The sequence below is a fragment of the Takifugu flavidus genome, chromosome 3 (genome assembly GCF_003711565.1).
Source record: "Takifugu flavidus isolate HTHZ2018 chromosome 3, ASM371156v2, whole genome shotgun sequence".
NCBI classification, from domain to species: domain Eukaryota; kingdom Metazoa; phylum Chordata; class Actinopteri; order Tetraodontiformes; family Tetraodontidae; genus Takifugu; species Takifugu flavidus.
In genome coordinates, this window is record NC_079522.1 from 11,870,338 (window position 1) to 11,887,045 (window position 16,708).

Sequence of the window (16,708 nt, forward strand, 5' to 3'; positions counted from 1 at the left end):
GTGTCTGCGATTCGTTCCACGTTTGAGTGACAGTAATCCGTGTCATTTTTTTGGGGGGAGCTGAATTCGAAATTGTTTCGCAGCCCCGAATCTAAAGGATGAAAAGGGAATAAAAAGCTAATTTAGCATCTGAGTAAATATTGCGGATTCTTTGGGTTTTCGGTCCATCCTCGAAACACCTGAGCTCTTTCCAGCAACATCATCCCTTATTTGAGATCCTCAACCCTCCTCCTCCCCAACACTGACGGCAGGTCAGAAAGTGTGAGTGAGTTACAGTGAAACAAGACAAAGCAGCGATTCGCGTCGCCAGCAGACCACAAGGGCCTTTTCTTCACAGGGTTGTGCAACAGAAGATGTGGCCCAGGGAGCTGCCAAAGCCTCTGGGCGTCTTGTAGGCGTTTGGCAGCCGTGCTGGGATGTGATTGTCACATCTGGCAATGCAGCGATGCCAACGCCGCCGAGCCGCAGGTTTGAAGCCTCCCTCACCATTTCGTATTCTGGGCCCGGGCTGTCGGCGCACTCTGCCACCGACTCCGGCGATAACAAGAAGTCCTTCCCGAGATTACACAGAACCACTTAGCAGCTAATCTGCATAAAGACAAGCCTGGAACTGCGGCCCCTCAAAAGTCTCCTGTTGCATGACCCACACGGAGAAGATTTGGCCTAAAATGGGGGACGCTTTGTCCTGCAAGGGGATAGAATCTTGGGTTTCATGAGCAGTCATTAGGTATTTCTAATTATAGAGGATACGGGGAGGAAGCTCTCGGTAATTAAAGGCTAATCATGCTGGTAGATTCAGAGAAGCATCCTCATCAAGCCCCCATTAGCATCCCTCCTCATGATGCCCAGCAGCAACACAAGCCACTTCATGGAGGCTGGGATGGGTTTTTCCTCCCAAAAAAGAGTTAGCATTGCCACAAAAGCAGCCCTCATAAAACCAGACCAACACAGAACTCCACACAAGGTAGAAGGAAATCCAAAAAAATCGTAAAAGCTCATCAGAAAGAAAGCAAAAATCCCACGACTATCCAGGAATCCGACCGAGCAATTATAACCAAATTAGCATGCTAATCATTCTGGTACGTTCTGGGATTATTTCTCATATTTGGAAGACTCTGGTTGGTTCCACATGGTGCTGGGGGTTGGGTGTTAAGGGTGAGCACGCCTGTGGGTGTCTGGGGGGGGTGCATAAGTACAGCTGTTTAGCATTCTTCTGCATCATCCCCCTCCAGGAACTGTGTTTTTCCAGTGTGAATGAATAAATGTGAAAGCTGAGCTGGATGGAAAAGAGCAGCTTGGCGCGCTGGTGGTCTCCTGGTCTGAGAAGGCTGATCCAGAGCACCGGGCTCTTTTTGACAGACAGCACCCGGAAGCCCCGTGAAGAGCCGGCAGCCGTGTCGCAGCCTCCGCCGCTCCACAGGTCCGCGCTCCCGTCTCTGCGCCCTCTGCTCCGCGGTAAAAATAGATCAACGGACCGGAGCGTTCGGCAGCTCCACGCTTCTCTCTTGGATCTCGAGCAGGTGCGGCGGGTGCTGCTCCCCCCTCAGTGTTTGTGCATCTGTGGCGACATTAAAGGGCACGCATTTCTGACAGGTTGTGCACGTGCAACGCGGCGTGCCGACGCGGTTTTTTAAAAAAATTTATCAGTTTATCAGTTTTCCGTCACGCTTGATGAAGGTGTGAGTGTTGGGGGGGGGTGTTACTGATCTGATTCTCCTCCACCTTGAATTGAACTGATGAAGCAAGCTGACGTCAAAGCGTCTAATCTCGATGCGCAAACACAATATTAAGAAGCTAAAACCAAAACCAGTCCAATCAAGTGGGTCCCTGCCTTTTGTGGATGCGTGGAAAAACAGGAACCTGTCCGAGTGTTTGCCGGGAGCTGGAGACAAATCCACGTGGTTTCCACCTGGCTCGTTTCCGCCACAGGTGTCACACCTGGGCCGCGTCATCACCAACGTCAACAATGGTTCTCCTTCAAGTTGGGAGTCTGGGACAATTGCTTAATTCGAGGTTCCAAACTTCGCTCCCGGTCCGGAAGTTTGCGTTCAAGCTTGTTCGTACGCGCCAAAAACGTTCAGTTACGTGTGTAGCCACGCCCCTTTCGCGAACCCGCCGGTGAACTCTGAAGGTTCTGTTCAACCATAAAAATAAACATGGATAAAACACGTTTGAAATGCAGTAAAGTTTGATTTGTGTGGATTTTTTTTATGTTGCCGAGAGTCTGCAGCATCAAACCTCTCTTGATCTCACACTGATAAATGTGTCTTAAATAAGTCTTTTTGAAAAGCGATCCTAGAGACATATTCATCTGTGTTTGTTCTTGCTGTCAATCAGAGATCTTTTCTTTCTAAGTTGCCTCGGGTGTGTGAAGATCTCCTGTTTTCAAGTGCGGCGGCTCCCTGAAGCCCATTGATCCGTGTCTGGAACGACAGAATCCTGGCTCCTCCCTGATTAGCATCCCACTGCTAATTAAACAGCCTCGCCGAACAGTTCACGTTGATAACAAGGTAGGAAGGAAAGGTCAGGCCATCACGTCCACTTCAACTGGGCGCTGTTGATAACAGCCCTGCGTGCACGGGCACACGTTCAGCACAAACGGTGTTATTGTGGGGAAACACCTTCACGCAGCTTTTATCTGGATCAAAGCAGGCTCTCACCAGTGGCACTATGTAGCCCAAAAAATTGCTTTTTCAGGATAAAGCAACACAAATCCTTCTGGACTACACGAGGAGGGCTGAACCTGAACCTGGTTTGGTCCAACCAGGTGTCCAGATCATCCAGAAATTCCTGAGTTCTGGATGGATTTCGCAATAATGTCGATAAACTCGGAAAATCTCACACGCGATGAATTGTGATGCAACGAGCGCCTGAATATCGCAGGGCCGGACCCACAAACACATGACCTATATATAAACTATCTGGCCTGCTCATCATTTATCATGAAGCGGCAGAATCAGGATAGATTGGTTCAATTAGACTGGCCTTTAATGTAATCTGTTTAATCCATTTCTATCATCAAAGCCAATACCTACCTTTCTCCTTGGAGAGCCGGATTAGCCCTCCAAGTGCATCTCGGAATGAGAGTCTCCGCTATAATAATAATAAAAAGGAGCCTCGGAGCCGCTTGGAGCTTCCTGTATTTGCTCTTTACAACTGGCTGCGGAGGACACGGCGTCGCCGTTGAAGTTTTAATGGGCAAAAGATTTAAGATCTTCATATCCTCGCCGAGATTGCAAATGCTCTTTGGCACAACGCGCTAACAAAACAGGGAGGGTTTACGCCTCCTGTCTGGGCTCCTCCACAAATTGCCACATCGCCTCTAATATCTGCACCAGGAACGCTCGCAGGCTGCGGCGCTTTAGCTGCTCGCAGGCACAGCGCACCAATCATCCGGGAGAGTTGGGATTATTGCACCGCTAATGTTTGCACGCTTACGAGTGGGTTCAGATTTTACATAACAGATTAGGTTTTTAGCACTTTCCGACAACAGGTGGCTTTAATTTGATCTCATCATATCTAAAGTGCCTGATTAATCAGAGTGTGTGTTTTTATGGTGTTTTATGTGCCATCGTCTTGCTTTTATAGGCCCATACATGCAGGCACTTGAAGATGGACTCGTTGCCCCGACTACTGGGTGAGTGAACCGCAGCGCTGTCACGTTACTGTGGGGTTCGACACCCGTTAAAGGGACAGGAACAGAACCAACTCGCTGAGAGTGTAACATTTTGGGATCCACAACCCAGTGAATTAGAGGAGCTCATTAGCAGCTCATTCAATTACACGGAACAGGCCGAAAGCATCAGGAAGCACGGAACATGCCAATTTTGAGGGTATAAACATAAAAAAGTCAACCTGACTCCACCTTTCTGGGTCAAACCTAAAGTCAGTCCCAGTTTATCAAACAACAAAGCTGGGCCATGTGTGTATGTGTCAGCTAATCCATTATTAAAGTCCAGTCAGGGTGAGGACATCAAATATTTATCATGAAGCATCTAAAATCACAGGCCTGCATGTAATGCCTTGGCCAAAGTGAACACGGATCCTCTCCAACCGTCAGGAACACGTGACAGTTCTCAGTCACTGACAGGATATGGGATGTGGAACAAGTTGGTTTTTCCGCTCTTTAAGGCTAGCTAGCTCGTTCGCCGTCCCATTCGTCCAGTGGAGCGACACGGTCACAATATTCAAAACGTTGATTACATCTTTCCGAGCTTTGAGCTCCAGAATCCCGATTCTGGATTTAAAGGCTGCGCGCCGTCTTAATAGAGGTATGGATTTGTGAGCTCCGTGACAAAATTCTTTCCCCAAAAGAGGGAGAATCGGGCATGAGAGAAGCAGCGAGACAGTTTTCTAAATTCATGGATTTCCTCCAGCCGCTGCAGTTTACCTGCAGGGGAAGTCGGATTTGCTGCTCAACACCCATCTATCCATTCCCCCTGCCTCCAGAGCCGCACCGTCGGGGAGAGGGGGGGGGACCATGTGCAGGTATTTGCTATTTTGGGCTGAAAAGGATTCCATGGTGCAGAGTTGAACACGTTCTTACGCGTGTCTCATCCTTCTTTTCTGTGTTTCCTCAGATCAGAAAACATCATTTTAAAGCAACATTTTCATGGTTTCTTCTGCCAAAAATAGGCTCGTCTGCTTCGCTCCGCCGAAGGTTCTTAATGCAAGGGCACCGCTCAAAGACACACGCGGGAAGGGTGTGACATGAGTGCAGCTGACAGATGTGATCAAAGATGATTGATTGGATGACAAAAGGCAGGCACATCGCAACACGAGGGGGAGGGGTTAAAGGTTCGGGCTCCTGGAGTGTCAGAGCACACCCGGGGCCCCCACCTCCACCACCTGGTTCCCGCCTCCTTTCCCAACACAAGCCCGATTCCAAACCGTTTCTGACAGCAGGTATTGATCAGGCGGACGGGAAGGATCAATGCTTGTTGATTAGGCAGAAAATACAAGGCCGAGAGCGGCTGCTCCGGGTTCAGGACTTCAGAACAGAACCTGAACCAGGGTTCGATGGTTCAATCGTCAACCTATCGATCCAAAGTGGACGAGACCGAACAATCAGTCTTACATATTGCACTTGTAAATAATGTATTAACAGCAGCAGCGTTAAAAATTCATTGAAGCCAGATTTCTGCAGATGCTCGCATGATGGCGTAGCCCGGGGCCAACACATCAGCATGCAAAATAAAACACGCTCTGCTAGATTAAATAAGGGAATTAATTGATTTTCTGTGTCTAAATATCTGTTGATAAAGACTCTCAGCCCCGCAGGAGCAGCTATGACGTCTGTGCGCTTACTGCCACCTGCCGCTTATTACATGCAATTGCAGTATGTCGGGGGGGGGGGGGGGGGGGGGATTTTTTCCTGAAATGCTGCATTTAACAAAAGCTGCAACGTGAGGAAAGTGAATTATCTGACCGAGAGGGCCTGTGGGGACAGTCTGCTTTTACAACACCGAGAAAAGTAAAAAATCTCTTTTTTTTGAGGCCTTCAGACGATCAACAGCAGGAGGAAGCCACGCGTCTGCTGCCATCCGCTGGTTCTTGTACGCAAGCGCACCGAACTGTTTCCTTTCGCGGTGTTGCAGCATCTTTCCATGCAAGAAACGTGTCAAAAACATTATTTTCCAGTGTGTCTGGAAAGAACAGGGCTGACCTTGTCATGCAGCAATCATCCAGCAGAGGGTGCTCAAGACGCCCCAGCTTCGCGTCATCTGAGGTGACTGACCAACCAGAAAGACGGACACAAATCCACATAACAGCGTAAATATTAACCATTTATTTAGATGTTGCATCATGATCATAAGATTATTCCAACATTGCACATGGACTAATTTTGACAGTTTTATGGCTTCAGAATATGGATTAAATATCTCTTAAAGACAAGACAACAAAAAAAAAACACAGAAATTTTTGGACACTCCAGCACCTCAGCAAGACTGTCCAGCGTGTGCTAATACATGAGAAACAGGCAGTAATACACATTTATATGCAGAATACATATGAAATATATGTCCTATATTACCACTGCATATGGAAATCAGGATCATTTGACACAGCACGGATGACCAGAGGAGAAGCAGCCGCTAGCAAAACACTCACAGTGCGCTGGTGTGGATTATGGCACATCTATCCCATAATTTAACGACATCACTGGTAATATGAGCAGCTGCTATAATAGACATTTACATTTAAAAACACGCTAAAAACATCTTCAAATGACAAAAGGTTTGAGGTTGTTAAGTATGAGATGAATAACCTTTAACATAATTCTTGTCTTTTAAGGCATGGTAACGCACATCACCGCCGCGGCGTGTTAGCGTACGGTATTAAAACCCACTTCACCGATCAATAACAGTCTTTGGTCACAAATATTCCCGCTCATCTCCCTTTGGGCACCATGAAACTCAACAGTGAGGACTGAGAACGGATCTTAAAGGGGTGTGATTCCATTTCTGCATCTATTCAAACGCTACGTTTGAAATGAAAAGAGAAAACGGAAATGATGTAGAGAAGGCAAATAAATCCCAAAGTCTTCTGGAAAAGAAAAAGAATGACCTGTGCTAAGACATGACCTTGGTTTGCTGTAAACAACTTTGAGTTGACACATTTTGACAGGTTGGATGTAGAACCGACTCCCATCGGGGCTAAAAACCTCTGAAAAGCAGGAAGCAGAGCAAAATGGCAGCTAACGCTAATCCCAGAACTTAAACAATTCCCACAGAGCACCAAGGCAACCTTAAACTACCACCCACGCTAATTATCTGTTCATAGCCTCGAGGACTTACTTTACATAATATTAGTGACATTATTTTTAAGCTTATATTTACCATTTCCTTGACAGAACACTCACATATAAACTCTGACATTTGGTCTCATAAAATGTTTAATATAGACTGCCTCATTAGCTTTGTTCTCTCTTATATAATCATATACTTTTTATTCATTTAAAGCTACATTTAAATGTGAATTTGATTTATTTTAATCTCTGAGAGCACATAATTTTTACTTTATTTTGAAAATCATATACTCTGATTTAAAAATAAACCTCTGAGCTGTGGGACTCGACACTAAAGAGACGTTTGATGAAAGTGTACATTCAGATAAAATTCACCACAAGAACAGATGGAGGAAAGTCGACCGGGGGACAATCAGACCTGACAGAACAGTGAAGGGCTGGAAAAGTGATCCACACGTTTCCTGATGAACATTCCCGTCTTTTTTCCCTAATCGAGCGTAAGCAGCTCAGCATAGTTGGCCATCTGGTTCCGTAAAAACAATCCTCTCACACGTGGGACTCATCCAGGTCCAGGTCGATGGGGGAGAGTGGCAGGGGTGACCTGCGGGGTGAGAGGTGTGACAGCAGCGGGGTGAGGAGGGGGTTCTCCGTGCCGTCTTCCTCGCTCAGATGCAGCAGGTTGGCGCTGCGAGGCAGAAGCGCCGTCGTCTCTTCGTCTCCGGGGCTCTCCCTGAGCCTCTGCGGCCCGGTTGGGGCGGAGGGAGGAAAGGGACTGGGGGAGGCAGTGGAGGAGCAGGAGGAGGACCCGGCGCGGGCGCTGTGCCCAGCACGGGGAGGGGTGGGGGCAGAGGAGAGGAGGTGCGGGATAAGACAAGAGGGGAGCAGGTCCGGGAAAGGGGCAGAGGGGAGCAGGTCCGGGAAAGGGGCAGAGGGGAGCAGGTACGGGATGGGGGCGTTGGAGTGGAGGGGCGGGATATAGAGGGTGGAGGCGAGAGGCTGCTCCGGAGGCCCCACTGCTCTCTCTTCTCCTTGCTGCTTATGGTAGGAATGACCTGGGTGAAAACACAGGCTGTTGCTCCTCTAGCTCCAGGTTACCAACTGAGTCACAGTCACAACAGTTATTGGTGTTTTTGGTTGGGAAAGATACAGTGCACGGGAATTTAGCTGCACTACCACGTGTGGCCTCTGGGTGGCAGTGGAACTTTTTTTTTTTTTTTTTTATAAAGGACTTATTCGTTACCACCATCATGAAACCAGTTTTAACCGTGACTCAAAACAGCCACGATGGGGTATTTCACCTTTTTTGCACGTTTGTTGTTCCTACCTGTGAGATGGCAGGAGTGTGCAGGTCCGCAGTGACCGTGGCCGATGAAGCCGATGGCACCTCCAGGGTTGGGGACTTTGAAAAGGCAGGACTGGCTTTGCTGCCTTCAGCCGGAGGCTCCGCAGAGCTGGGAGTGGGCGGCTGCTGTCCTGGACTCTCCGTAAAGGTGACGGATCTCTTTTGGTCTCCGTGAGCTATTGAAACAGACAAAACCCACCCCCCGGGTCAAAAGAGAGACAACAGTCTGAGTGAGAGGACAAACACAGCACCAAAGAGAGGTGAGGCAGGGATGGGAGGGGGAGGAGGCAGAGACTGGGAGGGGACGCAAGACAGACATGCAGAGCATCCTATCGGGTTAGGTTGCAGATTACAGGGGGGCGGGCCATTGCAGGGTGGAGAGGAAGGGTTAAGTGGTCGTGTCTCACCTTCACAGTCCAATAAAGTTTCTTTATTTTCGAAAAAAACAAAAAAAAAGCATGAGACACAACAGAGTGAGAAGAGTCAGTCTGGTGACAGGTGATACAACAAAGAGCAGAGGTTGTGAATGAGGACGAGGGGTCAGTTAAGTCAACACGCCCACGGAGGGAATCATGAGTCCTTTTTTTTTTAACATCTGACATTTTTTCCACAAAGATCCACTCAACAAACACTCACTGTCACGCACACAAATTACCAAGTGGTTTGTTCTTGGGCTGGATGCTCCGGCGGGTCGTCGAGAGCCGCGCTCCCGATCGGCCGCGTGGTTCATTTTTTGGGATGGACAACAGGGGGCGACGCAGCTGCCAAACAGAGGCTCGGTGTATAACTGCGTTTACACATATTGTGTCGGCAAAGTGACGCTTACCTGTCTGAGGCCTCGTTTCCGTCCCAATGGTGGCTGGATCAGAAGGTTCTGCTGGCCTGGTTCACTCTGCACGCTGGCAACCCTGGTGCAACCAATCAGAGGGACAGACAACACACAGGGAAATAGATCACTGCGGCGGGAACACAGGGCCATCTTTACCTCCAGCTGAGCTCAGCCAACAGTCATTTTGTCTGTAATAAAACACTTTGTTGCTATTCTACCCATTCACACACGACAAACATGGTGTTTACAAGACGCCCAGTCACAGTGCGGAAGGAAACGGTGCTGCTATGATTCACACGCTGGGACACAACAGGGGACAGTCGAGACTGGAGTAGCAACCCTGTCAGGGTTTTCAACCTGAACGCACTTTACGTTCCCCTTCTTCTAGTCTGGCACATTCAATTTACTGAGGGCCAATCTGGAAATGAGGAAAAGTCTTTTTTTTGTTTTTTTTAATTTCGTTGCCACTCCAGTTCCCTCTTGCCCCAACAGATTGGTATCCAAAGTTGGACGCCCAATTTGATCAGCGAGAAGCCTGAGAGACACATAAACAGTATGAAAACACCGAGGCACCAATGGAAGAGAGGCTGACTTTGTTGATGGCACATCAACGATAAAAATACCCACAGCTAACAGAGGCAAGCTCAGGGGCACCCAGGCCCGGAAAGGGCCGTTTCTTTTAAGGCGGAGGGGGAAGGGCCGGGTTAGAATGGCACAGCGGATGATCTGAGATGGTGGTCAGTTTGGAGCTCAGGGGAGTTGGTGGCGGAGGGAGACAGAGAAGGTACATTGCACCCACAGAGAAAGAGATAGAGTCAGGTAAGGGGGGGAAGGGAGGAACGGTGAGGCGGGCCGAGGCGATTTGACTGGATGTGGATGAGTGATCAACGGTGAGACAGCCAATAAAGGGAGGCCGTCCTGTGGCAATGCCCCTCCCACTGGCAGACAGATGCAACGCACCGATGGGACACACACACACAGAGGGCCACTGTACCTAGAGAGGTTACCCTCCTGCAGAAGGCCCTGGGACTCATCTAGCACATTGGGTTCACTGCAAAGAGGGGGGCGAAGGGGGAGAACTGGAGTTTAGGGAGTGCAGGTGAAATTCCCATCAAGTCCCTGAGCCCAGAAAGCGCGGGGGGGGTGGGGGGCTGGGAAGCCCAGACTCTAACTGCAGTTTTATTCTTACCAAGAGTCTGAGTCGCAGTGCTGACCCGAGACTGCTGCACGGAAACATTTGAGATCAACAGAGATACACAGAAAAAGATGACTGTGGGAGATGGCTGCTTCCAAAATGTTAAATCTCCATAGTTGCATCATCAAGCCAGGACTGAAATCACACATTTCCTTGAGGCACCGGTTGCTATGGAAACAGACTCAGTGGTGGGCTCCACTGGTGTTCATACTCAAAGCTCTTGCCTTCAATGAACTACATATGAAAAGAAGGGATTAGTATGCATGTGTGTGAGTTCTCCCTACCAAATATTCAGACCTGTACAAGAAGAACTGAAAATCTGAAAACAAGGAAGTACAAAGAAAAAGAGAGGACCAATCGCAGCCGTCTGTGTCAAAGCAATACCGAGTTACATTCTCTTCTTTCTGGATAGGTGGTAATCGGCATCAGTTCCTGCCCAATTGATGCAGAAGCCGAAATTGGCAAATGCCAGATAGGAATGATAACCTTCTTCCTCTTTCCTGCTCCAAACTATCTTCAGTATTAACGTTTGGAAGTGTGTCAGTTTGGAAGCTGAGAGCACTACCTGTGGCTTGGCAGCATTGTGGTGCGGTGGGCTTCGGGCTGCGGGGCTACCGAGCCGGTGGCGTGGCTGGAGAAACGGCGCTGCGTGATCACCTGAGGCAAGAAGGCGTCGTGCTCGCTCACCACACTGGGAATACTCACGGAATCATCTGTGAAAAAGACACTTTGTTATTTCAATGTTCTGGAAAGTGGAAAACGGAAATTAAAAGTGTTGCTTACTCTCTTCATCGTCCTCATCAGTGCGGCTGAGAGTGTCTTGCGAAGGCTGGCGTGAAGGCTGACTGTCCTGTTCCCAGACGGTGCCCGTGCCCGTGTTGGACCGCGACATTGTGGCCAGACTGAGGCGATACGCTGACGTGGACGTCCCCACAGTGCTGATGGACGTCTTGCCCTGATAGGCTGTCAGGTGGGCGGGTGGAACAGAAATATAAGACCTTAAATGCTAACGTTCAATGAAAAGGCGGCCGTTTTAGACGAGCTGTCTCACCGGAGCCACTGTGAACGGCCTCTTTGAGGATCTTGAGCTCATTGTTGAACTCGGCAAACAGGGAGCTCTTGCAGAGAGGACGTGGGATGAAGCGCCGCTCCAGCTGGTCGGCGATGTGGTGCCGTGCTGTTATCTCCTCCTGGGAATCTGCTGGCTGGGTCAACAACTACAAAAACATAGAGATAGTAACAACAATGGTAGCACGATGCTGGAAAAATACCACTAAAGAAATAACTGGATGAACCTCTGGATACCTTGCACTGGATGAAAGGTCTGAGCAGGACAAAGATCGGGATACGGGTCCGGACAATGAAGTCAATAAAGTCCCAAAACGCCAAACCGCCCACTTTTCTCAGAGCCATCTCTTTTACCTGTAGGCTAAGTCGGTACCACTGGTTCCCCAACGCGCGCTCAAAGCAAACCAAGACCACCTTCAGAGCTGTAACAACAAACAGGATGAGTTTCTGGAAGGAGAGAAAGCTCTGGAAAATCTCCCGTTCATACCCAGATATGCAGCCTGGCCGGTGGACTCAGCTAAACCCTCACGGCGCAGATCTTTCCCCGTGTCACCTGGAGTGGAACAGTGAGCCGGAGAAGCATCCAGCATGAAGTTCTTGGTGCGTGAGGTGGAGATGATCCGGGGAGGCAGGAGAATGTTGATGACCGTCTGCAGCAGCAAGAAGATCTCAGGTGGCTCCAGGTGAGGACTGTCTGAAAGTCCACATTAAAAAGAAAACATGGAATGTTTCTGTCTCAGCCGGGATGACAATAATCCACCATACCTTTACTTCCAGAGCCCACAGTGAGCACAAATGGAATGAGCAGATTGAGGAGCATCCCCTCTCGCCTCTCTTGATTGGTGAAAGGCGAGATCACATGACTGAGAGGAAAGTCCTCCTTCAAGGCCTAAGATGAACAAATATGGTCGCAATAAACACGTGTCCCATGTTGCCGTTGCAGACAGACGGTGGGTGGTCTACAGAAATGAATGGTCTACCTGGATCTGCAGGGCCACCAGTCGGACCACTGCCGTGCTGAAGGGCAGTGGGGGGGAGAGGTACGGGCTCAGGTGGAGAAGGGGGAGCCCATCGGCTACACTAGATGGACCGACCACACCCATGACCTGGAAAAACCCACAACAACCCTCAAAAACCATGTGGTGACTGTGATGATTTGCACCTCATAGGACGTGTCTACAGACCAGGTTGACACAGACGTTGATGAGCGAGCGCAGGTGTGGGAGGAAGGAAATGATCGGCTGCCGCTGGAGCGTTAGGCAGATTCCCTCGATCAGGCTGCTGGCCGCCTCCCACTCTACCTGTCTCCTGGTAAACACGGCACCAACCAAAGGACCATGGTCAGAAATGTAAACAAGAGAGCTGAGACCCTCAATAGCCAATTACCTTAAACCATGTTTGCCTAAATAGCTGCTGTTTCTTTTTTAGAAAAAAAGAGGCCATCGACACTGCAAAGCTCTCTCTCTCTCTCACACACACACTCACACACACCCACACACACAGCCTGGTGTAACACCTGGGGCCAGCATTCCCCCACCACCAGGCAGTTGTTATATAGTATGAACTTATCAGGAAAACTAAGAATAAACTAAATCCAATATGTACATCTGCAACATCTTGTAAGATTCAGATGCTGGTGGATGCCGGTTTGATGGACACACTGTTGGAAAGCTCACGTTGCATTTGAACTCCTCTCGCCCACAAACACACCACAGCAGCACTTACGATACACCAATCCACAAAGGCAGTGCTACAGAGGACAGTGCCAGAAGCCGTCTATCTACTGGACACACCACGTCACCGAAACAGCACGATACACTCACGGGGAGACACAAAGAAGTGATTGTAGTCAACAGACCTGGTGCATAATGCCTGTGGGCGAGCGCACCTGAGCGTTGGCATTTTGTGAATCTTGTTGAACATGCGGTCCAGCCTCTTGAGGATGAGGATGAGGGCGGGCCGCACGGCCTCCGACGACCAGTCGGTGATCGGCAGCATCTCCATGATGTACCGGCGCAGCCCTCGGCTCTCCATGGTCAGCGTGTCGTAGGGAGCGAGCTTCAGCAGGGCGTGGGCAATCTCCGCCAGCCTGCCAAACCCACAGGAGCAACTTCAGCGATTCTATTCTCAGGCTGCTGAATGTGAACCATCATAGAACCATGGTTTCATCACCTCATGTGCGACTTGATGTCCAGCAGCTCGAGTGCTGTGACTCGCGGCTCACCGGCGACGTTCTGCAGGATTTTGAGCCGCGGTCCGCAGTGCTTATAGAATTCTGTGCAGATGTTCAGGAGGGACTCCCGGGGGCGGCGGAACTCTTCCCTGGCTATGCGCTCGTCCAGCTCCTCCCTCGGCATCCCCTGGCCCTCTTCCAGCAGATGGAGGTTATCCCTTCTCCCAGACAAATCTCAGTCAGGCCTGTCATTCAGCCAGACATTCTCAGATTTTTCCGTGTGTCAGACCTGGTGTTGACCCCTCCAGACATGGCGTGATTAGCTGCGGTGCCTCCTTTGTGGCCCTGATCACAGCGGGACATCTGGGGTGCAGTCATTGGCCTGTGGATGATGAAAGCAGGACTGTGAACTTTCTGACAGGGACACATGCCATCTGAAGGTCTATGCAGCCAGACCTTGTCAGGGTCTCAGAGCTGTAGAGGAGCGCCTGCAGCGATGTGGCCAGAGCAGCGATGGCTGCGATCTCGTCCCTGGCAGCCGATGCCGATTCCATCGTGACTGTGTTGCTCTTCAGCTTCTGAAGGAAGCAGGGCACCAAGGCCTCGAGCACCATTAGCATCTGAAGGCTAAAGACGTGTGTCAGCGGGACAGAAAACCACAGAGGAAAAAGACATTCAAAACAATCGATCCGTACCTCCTGAAGGATTCAGGTGCGTAGGCGACCACAGTGACGCACAATTTGATGGCCTCGCTGATTGAGAAGGCCAGGTCCTCGTTGCCGTAACAGAAGTCTGCAGTACAACAGGCACAACTCAAGCGCATGCAAAATGTGCTTCAGTAGAACATGCGATCGTCATTTTACCCAGGGAGCGCAGTGGTTTCTCAGCTTTCACGAGTTCGAGTGCGTCCAGAGCGTCCTGGCTCTCACCCTCCAGAGAAACCAGCAGGTCAAAGAGACACTGAGCCGACACTCCTTTCGACAGACCGGTGCTGGTGTTGGTCTGGAATCATAAAATGAAAAAAGGAACATCAGAAACAAGAGCACATGTCCATGACGAGTAGCTGACCTTACAGTAAACTCCAGCAGAGGAGCCACGCTGGCAAACAGTTGCAGGATGAAGGGTTTGCGGTGAAGGATGTAGAACTGCCGGCAGCAAAACGCGATGCCCTGTCTCAGCAGGGGGTTGCTCTCATAGTCAGCATAGACCTAAAAGAAAGGCGCCACATGACAGAGTGGTATCACGCAACTTCCTGCCAAAACATCACAGTCAGAAAAGATTTAAGGGGGCGTAAACATGGGCTGCCCCCCCACCTGCAGCATCGTGGGCAGGATCCACTGGTAGCCGCTCAGAGAGAAGAGGTGATTGAAGTGAATGGCCGTGTTGATGGCGGTGGCCGTGTACTGCCTGAGCAGAGAGCTGTCCTCCGGGTGCAGCAGCAGCGCCCCGTTGAACACGTTCAGGAACAGCATCATCTCGTCGCCCCACGGGTACTCGCTGGGCATCCCCACAAACATCTCTTCCAGGAGCTTGATCCACAGCACCTTGTGGAGGGTGTCCAAACCAAACAGCTCCTTGCCTGGATAATGAGGACCTGGTTAAAACAGTGGTTTTATGTGACGATCCAGCTCAGATTCTTTGATTTACCTTGCGGCTCATTGAAGAGCGAGAACTCTGCATCGATGGCGGTGCGGGGGAAGGACGGCAGGCGCAGGAGGTCTTCCTGCAGTAGGGAGACGTGGGATTGCTTGTGCACATTGGGCATGTGCTGAGTAAGGGAGATAAGGAAGAGCACCCGGCCAACCTCCTCCAGTTTACGGGAAAACACCTAAGGACCAAAAAATGGGATGGAAACATTTATCAAGTTGCCAATCTTCATGTCTAGTCTGAAGACATCATACAAACCTGTTTCTGGATCAGTTCTTGTCCTTTCTCAGGCAGCATGTGGACCAGATTGAGCTGAGGAGAGACTGACCTCCGGAAGGGGTAGATGTCTCTGACATACGTCTGGGGGTGTAAAAGTGCAAAAAAAAATTCATACAAAAATAAAGCTGGGTTGAGTTTGGGAAGTTGATAGGGATCAGCTGAATGTTACCTTATTGTAATGGATCAGGTTCCACCGTTTGTCCATGAGGAAGTAGTGAGCTGATCTGGCCTCAGGTATGTTAAAGAACTCCAAACACTCCTGGTTGATTCAGGGTGGGAAAAGATCATCAGCCAGACTTAGCTATTATGGAATAAGGGGTTCCTCAAGGCTCGATGCTGTACCCCTCTTCTTTTTTTTTTTTTTTTTTTTTTACATCGCTCATTCTAGGTAAGTCATCCTTTCCACAATTTAAGATAACAAAAGGTCTTTCAGGTCATTTGCATGCCTCAGTTTAAGGAATGTTTTTGCATTTTTCTTGCCTTTTAAAACATTTTGGTCATTAATATTGTGCATTAATTCCTCTCAATATGTTCGAAGAAGTGCCCAAAAAAAGAATACATGGCAATTTTTTCCTTTAATATAATATATTTTTAGGTCTTAAATATATATATTTACCTTACCTATATTTTTTAAAATAGCAACCAATTACAGGTAAACAAATGATCGAGCACCTTGAGCAAAGCCTCAAACTGGGTGTCTTCGTGGACTGGAAGCTGTGTCGGGATGTCACATTCATTCTGCCCGTGAACAACCAGTGTTTTCGTGCCTGTGTCAAAAAAAGCCACACGCCCACAAAAGAAATATTCAAAAGGTTACTATTCTGGGAAGATTTCAATTTAAATAGTCCTATTTAGAAAGCGGAAAGTGTCCTTTGCAGTGAATAACACTTGTGACTAGAATGGACTAGAATGTCTTTTCATGTCATACCACATGGTGCCTCAGGAGGCAACACTGAGCCCACTTAGAGCAACATAATTGGAGACTATTTGAAGAACTGCAACTGAATGGTGTAAGTATAATAGCAGCCAAGGCCTGCTCACCCGGCATGGATGCGGTGACCAGCAGTTTGACCTCACACTGCTCCTTCTTCATGGTCTGCTTGAGGTCCTTGAAGAACAGTCCCTCCACATAGCCCACAACCTCCCACAGGAAGGTTAGCGTGGCTGAGATGGCGTCCATCCCCCACTCGCACGGAGTCCGCACAAAATACATGATCAGGCCAACCTGGGGAGGGGCACACATAAGTTTTAGAGGACTTTCCTACCAACTAAGAGATACAGAAAGGGGATTGTCCACACCAGGTAGTTGAAGAGGATGTGAGAGGTCTGAGCTGGCAGATCGCCGATGTTGAGCAGCAGCTTCCTCAGCATGTACATGAGCTCATCCTGCCACCACACAGCAAATGTTGAAAATCCTTTAACAATGT

General features: G+C 49.3%; 1 protein-coding gene across 21 annotated transcripts in view; it reads right to left on the bottom strand.

Annotated features, from left to right (window-relative positions):
- Positions 1–5,773: 5,773 nt before the first annotated feature.
- Positions 5,774–16,708, bottom strand: part of LOC130523318 (protein unc-80 homolog) — a 29,364-nt gene continuing 18,429 nt past the window's right edge. For 11 of the 21 annotated variants that reach the window (XM_057028503.1, XM_057028501.1, XM_057028491.1 and 8 more), the window contains 28 exons: positions 16,581–16,667; positions 16,323–16,506; positions 15,954–16,048; positions 15,451–15,540; positions 15,261–15,362; positions 15,003–15,183; positions 14,669–14,934; positions 14,429–14,563; positions 14,219–14,357; positions 14,051–14,147; positions 13,812–13,982; positions 13,645–13,737; positions 13,355–13,573; positions 13,041–13,271; positions 12,367–12,490; positions 12,163–12,288; positions 11,948–12,071; positions 11,670–11,876; positions 11,420–11,604; positions 11,166–11,331; positions 10,898–11,077; positions 10,680–10,827; positions 9,914–9,970; positions 8,917–8,998; positions 8,746–8,851; positions 8,498–8,518; positions 8,073–8,266; positions 5,774–7,800 (listed from right to left, as the gene is read on the bottom strand). In XM_057028503.1, coding sequence (XP_056884483.1) covers positions 7,414–7,800; positions 8,073–8,266; positions 8,498–8,518; positions 8,746–8,851; positions 8,917–8,998; positions 9,914–9,970; positions 10,680–10,827; positions 10,898–11,077; positions 11,166–11,331; positions 11,420–11,604; positions 11,670–11,876; positions 11,948–12,071; positions 12,163–12,288; positions 12,367–12,490; positions 13,041–13,271; positions 13,355–13,573; positions 13,645–13,737; positions 13,812–13,982; positions 14,051–14,147; positions 14,219–14,357; positions 14,429–14,563; positions 14,669–14,934; positions 15,003–15,183; positions 15,261–15,362; positions 15,451–15,540; positions 15,954–16,048; positions 16,323–16,506; positions 16,581–16,667 — 4,197 coding nt within the window. In that variant the 3' untranslated portion in view covers positions 5,774–7,413. Of the gene's footprint in view, positions 7,801–8,072; positions 8,267–8,497; positions 8,519–8,745; positions 8,852–8,916; positions 8,999–9,913; positions 9,971–10,679; positions 10,828–10,897; positions 11,078–11,165; positions 11,332–11,419; positions 11,605–11,669; positions 11,877–11,947; positions 12,072–12,162; positions 12,289–12,366; positions 12,491–13,040; positions 13,272–13,354; positions 13,574–13,644; positions 13,738–13,811; positions 13,983–14,050; positions 14,148–14,218; positions 14,358–14,428; positions 14,564–14,668; positions 14,935–15,002; positions 15,184–15,260; positions 15,363–15,450; positions 15,541–15,953; positions 16,049–16,322; positions 16,507–16,580; positions 16,668–16,708 lie in introns of those variants that run through there. The other 10 variants (XM_057028494.1, XM_057028512.1, XM_057028500.1 and 7 more) reach the window with 6 other exon arrangements.